Source organism: Solea senegalensis, linkage group LG4 (genome assembly GCF_019176455.1).
Source record: "Solea senegalensis isolate Sse05_10M linkage group LG4, IFAPA_SoseM_1, whole genome shotgun sequence".
In the NCBI taxonomy this organism is placed as follows: Eukaryota; Metazoa; Chordata; class Actinopteri; order Pleuronectiformes; family Soleidae; genus Solea; species Solea senegalensis.
In genome coordinates this window covers 1,517,037-1,533,101 of record NC_058024.1, presented here as the reverse complement: position 1 = coordinate 1,533,101, position 16,065 = coordinate 1,517,037, and the positions used below count along the sequence as shown (strand labels likewise).

The window sequence follows — 16,065 nt, the reverse complement described above, 5'->3', positions numbered from 1 at the left end:
CCAAAAAAACTTAATAAAAACATAAAATGTGGACGCCCATGTTTTTTTCTTTATAAAATGGGGGAATGTTGGTTTTAAGTCGGCAAGATCTACGTTATTTTAAATCGACGGAAGAGATTTAGAGCCAAAAAATAAGACTAAATTCTGAGTTTAAAATCAAAATTCTTAAATTTCTCAGACTTGCAACGTTAACCAATTGTCAGAAAAAGACAGAAAAGTCAACATTCTAAGATTTGAGTCGGAATCCTGACTTTTTTTTCCTCTCAATTATTTAAAAAAAACAAAAAACTTTAGAATTTAGAATTTCCCTCAGGAAATCTAAATTCTGAGAGAATTTTTTTTTTTACTTTTTCGGAGAATTCTGAGATTAAAGTCTAAATTCTTTTTTCAGATTTCCGACGTTAACCAATTGTCAGAAAAAAGTCGAAATTTTACGATTGAAGAAGCAAAGATCTGACAAAGTCAGAAACCTTTACAACTTTCTCAGAATTCTGAGATTTGCGTTGATTTTCTCTCAGGATTACGATCTTTTTCACAAATAATCAAAAGTCATAACTCTTTTTCTTCTTAGATTTGGTCCTAATCCTTTTCCGTACAGATGTTATTGTACCACGTACAGAAAAGTTTGAAGAATCAGATTCATGATTCCAGCAGGTTATTAAGTTTGTCTCACCATAACAAGAAAAAACTAAAACTTCCACCACTTACTTTCTTTGTTTACACTCAACAAGACAGACGGTCAACACAAATTGAGGCTCCGCCCACACTCAAGCTGTGACGCAGTGGTGTGGGTGGAGCCTAAATGTCACAGTATCACCGCTTTTTTTGCAGCTTCCTCCAAATCAGAACCTTTAAATAAAAATTACCCGGTCACCGTCAGACATGCAAGAATCAAAACATCCAGAGGTTCGTGTTTATTTTCGTCTTTTACGACTTTGGCTAATTTGCTACGACGGCCTCGACTCGCAGTTCAGTCTCCTCAAACCTGAACGAGCTTTTCCTATGTTCACCATGTTGGATTGTTAATCACCTTTTTTTTTTTAAATCTCCCACACCAAACACTTTCAGCTCACAGGGATTCAGGAGCTGCTGGTCCACTCTGCTGCCTCGTGTGGTCACTTTGAGTCACTGCGGTAAATCTGAACAAAAGGATTTCAAACGCCGTATTGTGAAGAATAACGATGGAGGCAGCAGTGGATCAACAGCTCCACGCCTCAGGTTTTCTCTGTGGACTTTGGTGTGGGAGAGTGAGTGGTTTACATGGCAACAGAAACTTTGGTTTCCAGTCCAAACATCACTCACTCACTCACTCATTCACTCACTCACTCACTCGGAGGTGAACTGAACAGCGGCCGAAGCCTTGTTACGGGTGACAGTATCAGACCTGGTGGTTACAGGGTTCCCGTCACTGACACACATGAACCTGATTACAGAGTGGTGTTTGGGCCCCGAGGGTCCGAGCCTGAGGGCCAGACGCACACTGGGGAGCCATCGTCTGGTGGATCCATTCACACGGACGTCAGAGTGGAGGGATCTCTGGTTAGTATGGCTATAATTGAATAGAAGACATCCTGAAAAACAACATTCAAGTTTCGTTCAGCTACTGAGCAGCGGCGGCGCCGGCGGCGGCGTCTACGAGTTACTCTGACCATGAAATGATTCCATCATCTTTGCTTCTCAGTGTGCGTCCTGCGGAAAATAAAAGAACTTTACATTAAATACTAGCTTCCTCTGTCCTTGTTTCAACTTCAAACATTAAAAACGTTCTACAACAGTCAGCAGTCGAGGCGTGACAATGATCCGCGTGTTTGTCCGTCTGTCCACGCAGCGTCACACAAGTCTTTGAAATGTCAAACTTTGTGCGCTTTCCTCGGCGTAACACGAACACCGTGTCCTCTGTCTTTGTACAGTCCTTTCATTTGTCCAGCCCACGCTCATCGTCTCTTCAAAAAGCAAAAACAAAGACGTTGGAGGAGCATTAGCTGCGTAGCTGCTGCAGCCGAGCTTTGAGCGCGTCCTGTCGGGCTCTCAGTTTGTCTCTGCGGGACTGAAGTCTGTGCGACTCGTCCTCCAGGCTGTAGATGCAGTCCCTGGCCTTCTTCAGGATCACCACCTTGGACGCCTTATCGTTGTGCGACACTTCGGGAACGTTGTCGCGGAGGCGCACAAAGCAGTTCTTCAGCTCGTTACGCCGCTGCCGCTCCATCACGTTGTGCGTCCGCCGCCGCTCCTCCTCGTCCTCCGCCTCGGCCGAGTTCCGGGTGGAGTGGTGGTGGAGCCGCGACGACGAGGAGGACGAGCTGCGGGACGAGTGGTGGAAGCGCAGAGAGCCGTCGCCGCCCCGCGACCGCTTGTGGGACGAGGAGGACGGCGGCGGCGGCGAGGCCGGACAAGGCGCCGCGTAGTTGTGCTGCAGCTGGATCTCAATGTGGTGGCGCTGTAGAGCGCGCTGCTCCTCTTCCCGCTTCTGCTGCCGCACAGAAAGCTCAGCCAATGAGGGCATGGGGGAGGGGCTAGAGGGACAGCGCACGACCGTCACCACGTCGATTTCTTCTTCTTCTGCGGGAAGAGAAAACAGAAACCAGTTAGACGAGTTTTACCAACGTGTGCGGAATTCACTTTTCATAAGTGACACCAACATACATCTCTAGTGACTTCTATATATATATATATATATATATATATATATATATATATATATATATATATATATATATATATACATACATACATACATACATACATACATATATATATATACACACACATATATATATATATATATATACATATATATATACATACATACATGCATGCATTCATACATACACACACCACATATACGTGTATATGTACACACACATTTATACACATATGGTCTGGTTTTTGGTGTCATGGCATCGGGACGTCCCTACTTTAAAGTGCCACAAGGGGGAGCATGAATCTTATCTACGATTTATTTACGAATGTTTGGTTTTTACCTGAAATTGTAAACACATAAAAACACCAGCCTGTTTTTGTCCGTGTGGAGTTTATAAAAATGTTACTTGTCTAATAAACAAGAACCTTTGTGGTCCTGGACTGACTGAGAGGGACAGGCTCCCCCTTGTGGCTGGCACACGAGACGGGCAGATTAAATTGGGATTATACTGACGAGGGACTTGTTACTGCGATGAGTGATATCTGTGGTGAGTAACAAAGACAAACAAACGCCGCTTTTGCCACTTCCTGTTTGATTTACAGCCACAGATGCCACAGGGCTCGAGTCAGTTAAGTGACTCATTAGGAGGTGAACGGATGAAGCTTGCACTGAAAAACCCACAAGTGAACATGAGTCACTCACTCACTCACACACACGCCCTCAATTACCTCCTCTAAAACCCTCTCATCCACCGCTGTCAGTCAACAGCCAGAGGCCCCGCCCACGCCACACTGCCATTCACAGGTGCGAGGGTCGGGCGGCCGGCGTCCAGATAAGACGAGAGCAAAGAACAGTTTGGGCTCAGTGCCACTAAACATTAACCGCCATTTATCAATGAAAAGTGTGGGCGTGGCCTGTTTACACTGATAAGATGCGATGAATGCGGCAGATATTTCATTAACTGATCACTGAATCCGTTGTTGACTCTTGTGATAATAAAACCATGTTTCTGTCATTTTTAAGTAACAAAGAAATCATTTAAAGTTTGCTTTGGGAAACTCGGATGAACGTTTTCTGACATTTTGTGGATCCTTTATGGTCCAATATTGACTGTTTTATGGATTTAAAACCATGACACCGTTAAAACATGAATGACTACAATCCAATGCATGAATCGTCTCATATCGAATCTTAAAAACTTCACAGAGTCCAAACATCCTGGATCAAGACTCACAGGAACAGAGTTGGGAACTCACCAGAGTCACTGGATGAGAAGTTGGACAGCTCGCCGCCGGTGGACCCGTAGTCCGACGTGGCCTCACTGGTCTCCTGCGTGTCCATCAGGTTCTGGCAGTCCAGCGTGGACCCAGCGATCTCCTCAAAGATGCTGGTGTCAATGTCCGACAGCAGCGGGCTGGAGCCCAGCACAGACGAGACCAGCTTCTCCTCCAGACTCTTGTCTGCGACCAGGCAGTGCCACAGGCAGTCCTCGCCGCCGTCCTCCAGCGGCGAGCACGGCTGGCTGGGCTCACCCTCCTTCTCCGCCGCAGCCGAGTGGCGGAAGAAGTCGCAGTTCCAGTTGAGCTGCATGTCGTGGTCCTCCAGCAGGATGTCCGACACGTAGCTCAGCTGGTCCTCCTTGGACAGCGGCTTGGCGCCGCCCAGGCCGCTCTTCATCGGTGGAGACTGCGGCGGCGTCGGCAGCGACTGCAGGTCCTTCATCAGGCTCTGGCAGAACTCGTCGTCAAAGAGCAGCGGCTCGCTGGAGAGCCAGTCCTGCGACTGAGCGAAGCTTTGCAACATGTTTGACTGCAGAAGATCTGGAAGAATAAATGTCAAAAATCAAAAATCAAAAATCAAAGAGGTAGTACAGCGATAAATCCAGAGAAACAGCTGGTCGTGTGTTTACATCCCCTCACAGTTCAACGGGGTAAAAACAAATAAATCACATCAGCATCAGCGCCGACGACACGCGTCGTAGTGAAAGTTTCGACCAGTTTCTCCACAATGAGAGCCTTCAGGCGGGGTGCCACCGTTTTAACTGTGTTTACATCACCATGGCACCGCCCCTTTTCTTTTCCCTGCCCATGACATCACAGGAACAGCTGGGAAAGACAGAGGTGACAAAACCTAACACCCTTTTCCACAATTCACCTTTTACCTTCTCAGAAGAGTAAATAAGCAGCAACAACAGGAGCGCAGCCGCCTGCTGACGCGGCTTTTGTTTCCACCCTCTGCTGCTGCTGTTTCACACATTTCAGCCTCACTGCAGGAAACACTTTCACAACTTCTCACAGACAAAAAGACCTCACAATTACCACTGTAAAGTCTCAGGGAGGACTTCATGAATACCAAGTAGTCAGGGCGTGCGAGTGTTCAGCTTCTTGAACAAACTGTTTAAATCAGTAAAAGGTCAAATTCAAATAATAAGTTATTTCTGGTATAATAAATATAACTGAGGGGGGTCCTATGATATTCATGTGGGGTCCTATGGAATGTGTATGTATAGCTGACTGTGCTGAGAACAAAGCAGCTGTGTGTGTGTGTGTGTGTGTGTGTGTGTGTGTGTGTGTGTGTGTGTCCTGCCTTTACCATCACTGCCTGGGTAACCCGAGCCAAAACTCAAACACAGACCAACCAGTTATAACAAGCATTTAATGACAATCATATTCACTCCACCTTAACACTAACTCGTGTCATACGAACACCAGCATTTATCAACATTATCCCTAAAAAAGTACAATCAGTGCGAAACTAGACATGAACAGTGGCTTTAAGGCAAAACGCAGTGAATTCACAGTTAGGTTTTGAATGCAGATTCATTCTCTGCCGTCAGGTCTCGTTCACTGCACACGCGTACACCAGACCCCATTACACGTGTGTATTAAAACTAAGCGCGGTGCTCGTTTTACACCAATTTTCTAAAACGGACTGAACTAAAAACGTCACCCTGACAACTTACAATCATATTTGATCAATTCGGCGTGCATGCGAAACACATCACTCAGATCGCACCAGACCTCCTTTCACGTGCGTACGAAAACTAAGCGCGATGCTCGTTTTAGGCACATTTTCTAAAACGGACTAAAATAAAAACGACAACGTGACAACCTGCAGTTGTCCTCGATCACTACGGCGTACATGCGAACACGCCATTCAAATTCAAATAAGCAGAAAAGCTCTAAGTATGTCAAACATCCACTGCAGGGTCATTTAAACTCGCCGGCTCCCCACGTGAGACACCGGCACTCCCTGCTCCCAGACACCACTTTCACCGACACACAATAAAAGCCCAAATAAATAATTACATAAATAAAGGCACACAAACACACTGTGAAAGGACACACTAAGCGTTAATTAAATTAATTAAAGACAAGGTAACGCCAGCAGCTTACCTTCAAGTGTCCTCACACACACGAGCGATTCAAAAGTGAAGAAGAGGAAAAATGGACAAACAAAATGTCGGGAATATCCAGTTAAGTCCACAGAGGGCGAGACGTAGCTACGACAACCGGCTCGTGGGAGTTTTCCTGCGTGTAAAATTAAAGTTGGAGCACGGCAGCATGGTGTGTGTGTGTGTGTGTGTGGAAGTGTTTGTCCTGTACCCTCTATGAGACAGTAGGTGTGGTCCGGCGCCGCCGCACTGTTTATACGCCGCCGCCACTCGCCTGTGTCCTTCCGCTGCAAAACCGCGCCAAAACGTGAAAATACACACCGGGTCGCTGGCGGCTTTTGGACCCGCCGCCTGCGTGACCGCGGTCGGTCACTGTTCCGATCGAGTCCGGGCGGGAAAACCCGGAACAGGTGCGGATACTTTAAATTCCACAGCGATGTCGGGGGACTATGTTGAGTCGAAGCGGCGGAGGGATACGCTCGCGGACGTGATTCCAGGAAAATGGTGGCGGGTAAAAGTTAGAACAGTAACACACGTGGACTGTGAGGAGAAGCCGGGTGTCTTACTGCCTGTCTGTCCGCCAACCCTCATGGCTTTAGTGGACACACACAGTCACTGCGCACACTGTTAAACCTCTTGAAATGGTCACTTAAAGGAGTGCACGGTGCGTTCAGGGTCAAAATGCACTGGAGAAAATAAACTCTCACTTTCTCACTCATACTTGAGGAATGTGGCGGACACAGTGAGCGGGTTCGGTATTTTTATGCGGCAGAGCTGACATTACGGAATGGAATGCACCCCCACCCCCTCTCCCTGTGTGTCTTTGTACCTTTAAAGTGTGGTTTGACAGAGAGACAGGCAGTGAAATGTCCCACAGCCACGTTGTCCTCAAGTTTCAGCTCTTGCGCGAGTGTTTCACCATCTCTCAACTCCAATCCTCCTCCTCTCTACTACTACTACTACTACTACTACCAATACTACTACTACTACTACTACTACTATTACAACAACATCTACTACTACTACTACCAATACGACTACTACTACTACTATTACAACAACATCTACTACTACTACAACAACTAAATGACATGTAATGTAACAACTACTACCAATACAATACTACTGCTACTACTACTACTATTACAACTACTACCAATACTACTGCTGCTACTACTACTTCCACTACTACTACAACTACTACCAATACTACTACTACAACTACTACCAATACTACTACTACTACTACTACAACTACTACTACTACCAATACTAATGCTGCTACTACTACAACTACTACTACTAATACAACTACTACTACCAATATTACTGCTACTACTACTACAACTACTACTGCTACTACTATATTTACTGCTACTACAACTACTATTACTGCTACTACAACTACTACCAATACTACTGCTACTACTACAATTACTACTACTACTAATACAACTACGATTACCAATACTACTACTACAACTACTACTGCTGCTGCTACTATTACTACTGATAATACTACTACTATTACTACTGTTACTACAACTGCTACTACTATTACTATTACTGCTGCTGCTACTAATACTACTACGCTACTACTGCTACTACTGTTACTACTATTACTACTACTACTGCTACTACTATTATTACTATTACTACTACTACTACTGCTACTACAACTACTACTAGTATTATTACTACTGCTACTACAACTAGTACTACTAATGCTACAACTACTACTTCTACTACTACTACTACAAGTACTATTACTACTCCTGTTACTATTACTACTACTGCTACTACTATTACTATTGCTATTACTACTATTACTACTATTGCTACTACTACTACTACTATTACTACTACTGCTACTACTACAACTACTACTACAATTACTACTACTGCTATTACTTCTATTTCTACTACTGCTACTACTACTGCTGCTACAACTACTACTACTACTGCTACAACTACTACTACTACTGCTACTACTACTGTTACTACAACTACTACTACTAATGCTACTACTATTATTACTACTGCCACTACTACAACTACTACTACTAGTACTACTAATGCTACAACTACTACTACTGCCACTACAACTACTACTACTACTACTACTACTAATGCAACTACTACAACTACTACTACTACTACTTCTACTACTACTGCTGCTACTACTTATGTCAGGATATGATATCACGATATTTAAGTCATGAGACGATATTACTACGATATTGCGATATACTTACACAACAGCTCGCGTGAGAGTGAACACTTGGCACCATCTAGTGGACAGAAACATCAATGGCATTTTCAACATAAAGTTTTTTTTAACATCAATTTTTTTATCAGTTATATCATGAAATATATACTAAAATAAATAAATAATATGATACTTCTAAAATGTGATATAATTTAGTCATTTCACTGTATTGACCCCACCCCTAATATTAATATATAAAATTAATGTTTTATGACTTTTATGGGGGAAAAAAAATGGAAAAATATACTGTATATAAATTGGAAAAAAAACCAAAGTGTACATATATATGCATCGTTTCATAGATTTGACATTTATATACAAACATAAATACAAACAATGTTAAAATATCTAACATTGAAATGAAATATAAAAATCGTGTGCAGTGGGATGAATGAATGAATGAATGAATGAACAGCTCCCACTCTCGTGTTCCTCAGTCCTCCCCTCCCACTTCTCCTGAAACCACGCCCACCACTGGTTCTTGCACGTTACATAACGGATGAAGGATCCGCCGGTCCACGTGCGGGACACGTCGTCCAATCAGAGCGCAAAGCAGCGGATTCACGTGAGTGAGCTCCTCTGCTGGGTCCTACAGCACACACACGCGCATACACACACGGCAGTGTATTGTATTTACATATATTACATATATACATATATATTTATATATATACATATATATGTACTGTATACACATATACACATATGTGTGTGTATATTTATATTTAGTTGTGTATTTTACTTATATAGTTGTGTATGTATATGTATAAACACGGTGTTTCTGATGTTGTGACGACTCACAGCAGCAGAGGAAACAGACAAAGGAAGAGGAGGAATCTGTGTGAAGGGAATAAGTGGGTTAATGTGCCACCTACAGGCGGACTGACACACTGCTCTGGTTTCTGCTCTGAATACTAAACATGCTGCTGCTGTTGCTGCTGCTGCTGCTGCTGCTGCTGCACTGACTCACTGACTCACTGAATCACTGACTCACTGAGTCACTGACTCAGGTCACATTAATTACTCAAAGTAAAGTGTTTGATTTAATATGATCACAGATCGGTTGTGGAAATCAATTCCCGATGATGTCACATCTCAAATATCTGTTTACATGTTTATTATTTATTTATTTAAACAGTATTTTAGTTTGAATCATATTTGTAATTACTACTAATTTCATTGTTCTGAATCTTATACAATATACAATACAATGTAGACGTACATGTGACGTACACATGTGCCAACAATGACATACACGTCATTCTTTTATCATTATTATTATTAACATTATTATTATTATTATTTTTATCATTAGTATTATTAGTATTATTATTTTATTGTTATCATTATTATGATGATGATGAGGATTATTATTATTATTGTTGTTATTTCACACACAGCAGAATATACAGTGAGCGAGCTAAGCTTTAAAAAACACATTAAAATAAGAAGGTAATTTAAAAAACGATGATGTCACTGAGTGAGGAGGTAAAAGGTCAATCAGCTGACTGACCGACTGACTGAGTGACCAGACCTGTGACCTCTGTGTGTGTGTGAGTGTGTTACTTTCTAATTAAAGCAGCGGAGGCCTGTCTGTCTGCACAGCCACAGAGACGACAGAGAGGACAGAGAGGACAGAGACAGAGACGATAGAGACAGAGAGGACAGAGACGACAGAGACAACAGAGTCCTCATGTCCTTGTATTTTCTTCATTCCTCTGTAATTACAGTTTTTCACAGAGTCACCGCACAATCTGACCAGACTGTAATGACACACCCACCCCCACACACAGACACACACACACACACACACACGCACACACAGGTTGCTTCCATTAAACTGACATGAGCTGTTACCATCACAGCTGAAGGATTCACCACCTGAAACTGCTGCGTTGACAGAAAAATAAAATAGAAATCCTGACCAACTGTCACAACATCTGTCCCAGCTCTGCAGAGAACAAAGATGGAGAGAGACACACACACACACACACACACACACACACACAAACACACACATCACAGCTTTAAATAAAAATAAACGACTCATGAAAGAACACACAACACACACATGAAAGAACACACAACAGGAAACTGAAGTTTGTAAACCACTCTCCCACACACACACACACACACACACACACACACACACACACACACTCACTCTCCCACACCAAACCCCATAGAGAAAATCAGTGATTTTAACATCACACACACACAGGAGTTGTTAATCCACTGCTCCCTCCATCACTAAGTTCAAATGTCTTATTTTGTCAAATCGGCATCAAAAGTCGGGCATTTGAATTGACCTCAGTGACACAAAGTGACCACACGAGGCAGCAGAGGACCAGTAGCTCCTGTGTCCCCACAGCTAAAATCACTGATTTTCTCTCTGGACTTTGGTGTGGGAGAGTGAGTGGTTTACACACAAATGTACGCTGGAAAAAAAACAAAGCACCTACTTTTTGGATGAGCAGGAACTGCGGCTACGCACTGAAGAACGCCGATTGGTGGAGCACAGTGTGTGACTACTAAATGTTTATGTTTGTATATGAATGTAACTGAAATAAAGATATTCATTCATTCATTCAAAGAAGTGTTTCCAGTATTGTGGGCACCTGTATATCTGTTTACCACTGGATTCAATACAGTGTGACTGTGTGCAGTTTTAAATGTAAAGGTTAAATCTTCATTTATTTATTATTTAGGGCTCATGCACAGAGCCTATTGTTTTCCTCCAGATTATTCTTCCATCTGTGTCTTTGTGGAGATTTTTGAGGGCGTTAACGAGCATAAAAACTCTTAAAACTTGGCATGAATGTCAGGTTCTGCCGAAAATGCAATATTGGCATAGTTCCCAGACCCGTGCGTTGCTCAAGGGCCCTATGGTGCCCCCTAAGGTGAAAACTAAGGTGGCCGACAGAGGCAAAGACACTGCAACGACCCAAAACAAACGCGGAGGGGGGGGAAACGAGCTGCAAATTCACAAATACTGCGGATTCAAAAACACACATGAACCCCAAAACACACACTAGTCCCAAAACGTTTGCCCCTCTCAACAGAAGAGGGGCAACAGAAGTGTACTGAAAAACAGTGCTCGGGTCTGTTGGAGCGCTCGTTTTCATGCAGCTCTACGATCAGCCGTTACGATGCTCGGGGACTACTTAATTCTCAATTTATTAAAGGACTTTTATTAAGAGGTTCTCCTCCTATAACCCCGCAGTTTTTATGATCAGTGTTTCAATTTGGCAGTAAAAGTCCAAAAAGTCTCCAAAATGTCATAGTTTAGTATGTCGCCCAAAATGTTATAAAAAAGTCATGCTTTAGTATGTCGTCCATAATTTGACAAAAAGTCATAGTTTAGTACGTCGTCCATAATTTGACAAAAAGTCATACTTTAGTATGTAAGCCCAAAATGTTATAAAAAGTCATGCTTTAGTATGTCGTCCATAATTTTGACAAAAGTCATGCTTTTATAGTCCATAATTTTGACAAAAGTCATAGTTTAGTATGTAGTCCATAATTTGACAAAAAGTCATACTTTAGTATGTAGATCCATAATTTGACAAAAGTCATGCTTTAGTATGTAGTCCATAATTTGACAAAAGTCATAGTTTAGTATGTCGTAATTTGACAAAAAGTCATACTTTAGTATGTCGTCCATAATTTGACAAAAAAGTCATACTTTAGTATGTCGTCCATAATTTGACAAAAAGTCATACTTTAGTATGTCCATAATTTGACAAAAAGTCATACTTTAGTATGTTGTCCAAAATTTGACAAAAAGTCATACTTTAGTATGTCCATAATTTGTCATACCCCATAATTGACAAAAACTTTAGGTCCATAATTGACAAATAAGTCATACTTTAGTATGTCGTCCATAATTTGACAAAAAGTCATACTTTAGTCCATAATTTGACAAATAAGTCATACTTTAGTCACAAAAAGTCATACTTTAGTCCATAATTTGACAAAAAGTCATACTTAGTATGTTTAGACAAAAAGTCATTTAGTATGTAGATCCATAATTTGACAAAAAGTCATACTTTAGTATGTTGTCCATAATTTGACAAAAAGTCAGAGTTTAGTATGTCGCCCATAATTTGACAAAAAGTCATACTTTAGTATGTAGGACCATAATTTGACAAAAGTCATACTTTAAAAGTCCATAATTTGACAAAAGTCATAGTATAGTATGTAGTCCATAATTTGAAAAAGTCAGAGTTTAGTATGTCGCCCATAATTTGACAAAAAGTCATAGTATAGTAGTCCATAATTTGACAAAAAGTCAGAGTTTAGTATGTCGTCCATAATTTGACAAAAAAGTCATAGTATAGTATGTCGTCCATAATTTGACAAAAAGTCATACTTTAGTATGTCGTCCATAATTTGACAAAAAAGTCATAGTTCCACGACTAATTTGAATGATTTTAATATTTGTACGTAAAAGTTAAAAACCATTGGTCCCTGAACATCTTCACATTATCAAATCTGGCCCTCCTTAAAAAAGTTTGGACATCTCCGGTCTAAAAGCTTCATGTTTAAAGGTTTAATGCACACAAAATCTGAAGCAAGACGCAGGCATGCTCGAGATTTTGCCGCAGAATTGGGAATGGTTTCACATTCTGTAAATAAGATATTATATTATATTATATCATATTATATTAGTATTGTATATTATACAATATCTGAAAAATGACATCAACACATATTTAATTGATGAATTGGATCATTTTTTTTAAACCTCCTGCTGCAGGAAACGACAGTTGTTTCATCAGAGAGGAAACAGTTGTTAGTGTGTGTGTGTGTGTGTGTGTAATCAGTTGCCTGCTGCGTCAGGACTGATAAGTGAATCCCGGCTGACAATCAATGGAAAACAGAAACACACTGTTCATCTGCAGAAGCACTATCAGTCTAAACATGCTGTTGTCCTAACACACAAACACACACACACACACACACACGCACACACGCACAGGTACACGCACTCTCACTCACACACACATACACATACACACAAAATGGCTGAAAACGGCGTTGCGGTGTCACTCTGACCATTTTACAACAAAACGTCCACGCCAGTGTCTGATTATGAATGAATGAATGGACGGATGAACAAATGAACGAATGAACGATGGCGGACACCGTTGTGAGGTCACGGACACACAAGGCGTGGACAGTTGATTACACGTTGCCCGGCAACAGTGGGACGGCCAAAAATGTGTCAATGTGACAGGAAGTGGAGCAGTGTGGAGGCTTTGTGTTTGTCCATCCCATAATTACCAGCCTCCAGACTTAGCGACGCCATGGACACCATCTGGTTACTATGGTTACCGGTGTTTCTACCTACTGTGTGTGTGTGTGTGTGTGTGAGGTTTTATTTTCTTGTTGAGTTCGTGACTTTTTAAAAGTTTGTAAACCACTCACTCTCCCACACCAAAGTCCATAGAGAAAATCATTGATTTTAACTGCGGGGACACAGGAGCTGCTGGTCCTCTGCTGCCTCGTGTGGTCACTTTGTGTCACTGAGGTCAATCTGAACGAAGGATTTCAAACACTGAAGAGACAAAATAAGACATTTGAACTTACTCCAGAGAATTCAGATTTCAGCGCTGGCTTGACTTTTTCCAGTGTATGATGTTCACACGCAGGTGTGTGAGCAGAGGTAAACACCAGTAGCCGCTCTGTTCCTTCTCCTGAACATGTGACAGATAAGAACATGGCGGTGACAGTTAAGTATGATTTAATTAAAATCATACTTAACTGTCGGGAAGCAAAGAGGAACACGTATGACCTTTTAACCCTTTAAACAGCTTTGTTTTGTTCCGTTTTTTTAAATCCTGGAGCATTTCCTGCTTTCACTGATAGTTGACGAGGAAAAGGCCTCAGGCTCGTGGACTGTGGAGATCCTGCCGCTTCATCCTGACACGTGTGGAAACAGCAGCAGCATCAGTCCTTCTGCACTAGATATAGATGCTATATGTGTAGCAACACATTTAACCAGAGTGTAGAGCAGGGGTGTCAAACTCATTTTTGTTCAGGGGCCACATACAGCACAATATGATCTCAAGTGGGCCGGACCAGCAAAAATAGTAAAATAATAGCATATGAACAACAACAAATCCTTTGTTTTTTTCTCCTTTGTCTTACATTGAATGAAGGATATTTTTACAAAACATAGCATTTCTTGAGAAATATAAGTGCAATTTCAACAATATCGTGCCTAAATGTGATGATCTATGAAGGCACTAACATTTAGTCACAGGTATCTGGAAGTGAAAAATATTGCATTTGACATCATGTTTATCATGATTGTAATCGTAGTGTGAAATTTTAACAAATTCATCCTGCGGGCCGGATTGGACCCTATGGCGGGCCGGTTCTGGCCCCTGGGCCGTATGTTTGACACCCCTGTGGTGATGCTAACAGTAGCAACACATTAAACCAGAATGTAGAGTGATGCTAATAGTAGCAACGTATTTAACCAGAGTGCAGAGTAATGCTAACAGTAGCAACACATTTAACCACAGTGTAGCGTGATGCTAACAGTGGCAACACATTTAACCAGAGTGTAGAGTGATGCTAACAGTAGCAACACATTTAACCAGAGTGCAGAGTGATGCTAACAGTAGCAACGCATTTAACCAGAGTGCAGAGTGATGCTAACAGCAGCAACGCATTTAACCAGAGTGTAGAGTGATGCTAACAGTAGCAACGCACTTAATCATGAATGTTAGCTTGTTCAAAGAGATGCTAACAGTAGTAACGCATTTAACTGTTGCTAATTTCCGTCAATTTTCACCGACGTTTAATGCATTAAAAATCGGTCTTTTGGAGCCCACACACACACACACACACACACATCTTGCAGGAACATTCGTGACTACAACAGGATGAACAGGAGAAAGAGGAAGAGGCCTCCATGGCCCCGCCATGGGCCCCGCCCACAGCGCTCTCTCTCTTCCTCTTTCTGCTCTGAAAAAGTGAGTATGGGATGTTCCACGCAGGGTGTTCCTGAGAACACCCTGCGTGCAGCGCACACACTCGTACATTGCTGCACAGAATGCACGAGTAATGCAAGTGGAGCGGTGTGAAGAGCTGAAAAAACAGACAATGCATCGAGTTATTAGTAAACAACACTGTGATTCACCCAAAACAAAACACTGTATTTGATCATTATCCTCTCTTACTATCTGCCCTGATGAAACCTGAAAATCAGTGGAAATTTGACTAACTATTTATTTGGCTGAATATTTGAAAATGTATTTTCTGCCACAGTCGCTGCTAACGTCCACATTAGCTGCTAACGTCCACAGTAGCTGCTAACGTCCACAGTAGCTGCTAACGTCCACATTAGCTGCTAACGTCCACAGTAAATGCTCATGTCCATAGTAAATGCTAGCGCTCATGTCAGTAAATGCACAGTAGCTGCTCATGTCCACAGTAAATGCTAACGCCACAGTAGCTGTTCATGTCCACAGTAAATGCTAACATCCACAGTAGCTGCTAATGTCCACAGTAGTTGCTTATGTCCACAGTAGACAGTAAATGCTAACATGTCCTCATGTCCACAGTAAATGCTAGCTTCATGTCCAGTAAATGCTACCACAGTAGCTGCTCGTAGTTGCTTATGTCAGTAGCTGCTCATGTCCACAGTAAATGCTAACGTCCACAGTAGCTGCTTATGTCCACAGTAAATGCTAACGTCCACAGTAGCTGCTACAGTAGTAATCTGACCTAATCAAATCTAATCTAATC

At 42.0% G+C, this 16,065-nt stretch overlaps 1 protein-coding gene across 1 annotated transcript; it reads right to left on the bottom strand.

The window, feature by feature from the left end:
* Positions 1-1,185: 1,185 nt before the first annotated feature.
* mych (myelocytomatosis oncogene homolog) lies at positions 1,186-6,271 on the bottom strand. Its single transcript, XM_044024924.1, has 3 exons — positions 6,037-6,271; positions 3,898-4,461; positions 1,186-2,559 (listed from the first exon to the last, which is right to left on the bottom strand). Exons 2-3 carry the CDS (start codon positions 4,442-4,444, stop codon positions 1,979-1,981), a joined length of 1,128 nt encoding a protein of 375 aa, XP_043880859.1. The 5' UTR covers positions 4,445-4,461; positions 6,037-6,271; the 3' UTR covers positions 1,186-1,978.
* Positions 6,272-16,065: the final 9,794 nt, after the last annotated feature.

Excerpts from the sequence above, each read along its gene's own strand:
- mych (XM_044024924.1), bottom strand. The coding sequence starts at position 4,444 with ATGTTGCAAAGCTTCGCTCAGTCGCAGGACTGGCTCTCCAGCGAGCCG. Across the intron at positions 2,560-3,897 it reads CTTCTCATCCAGTGACTCTG|AAGAAGAAGAAATCGACGTG; the intron begins GTGAGTTCCCAA and ends CTCTTCCCGCAG.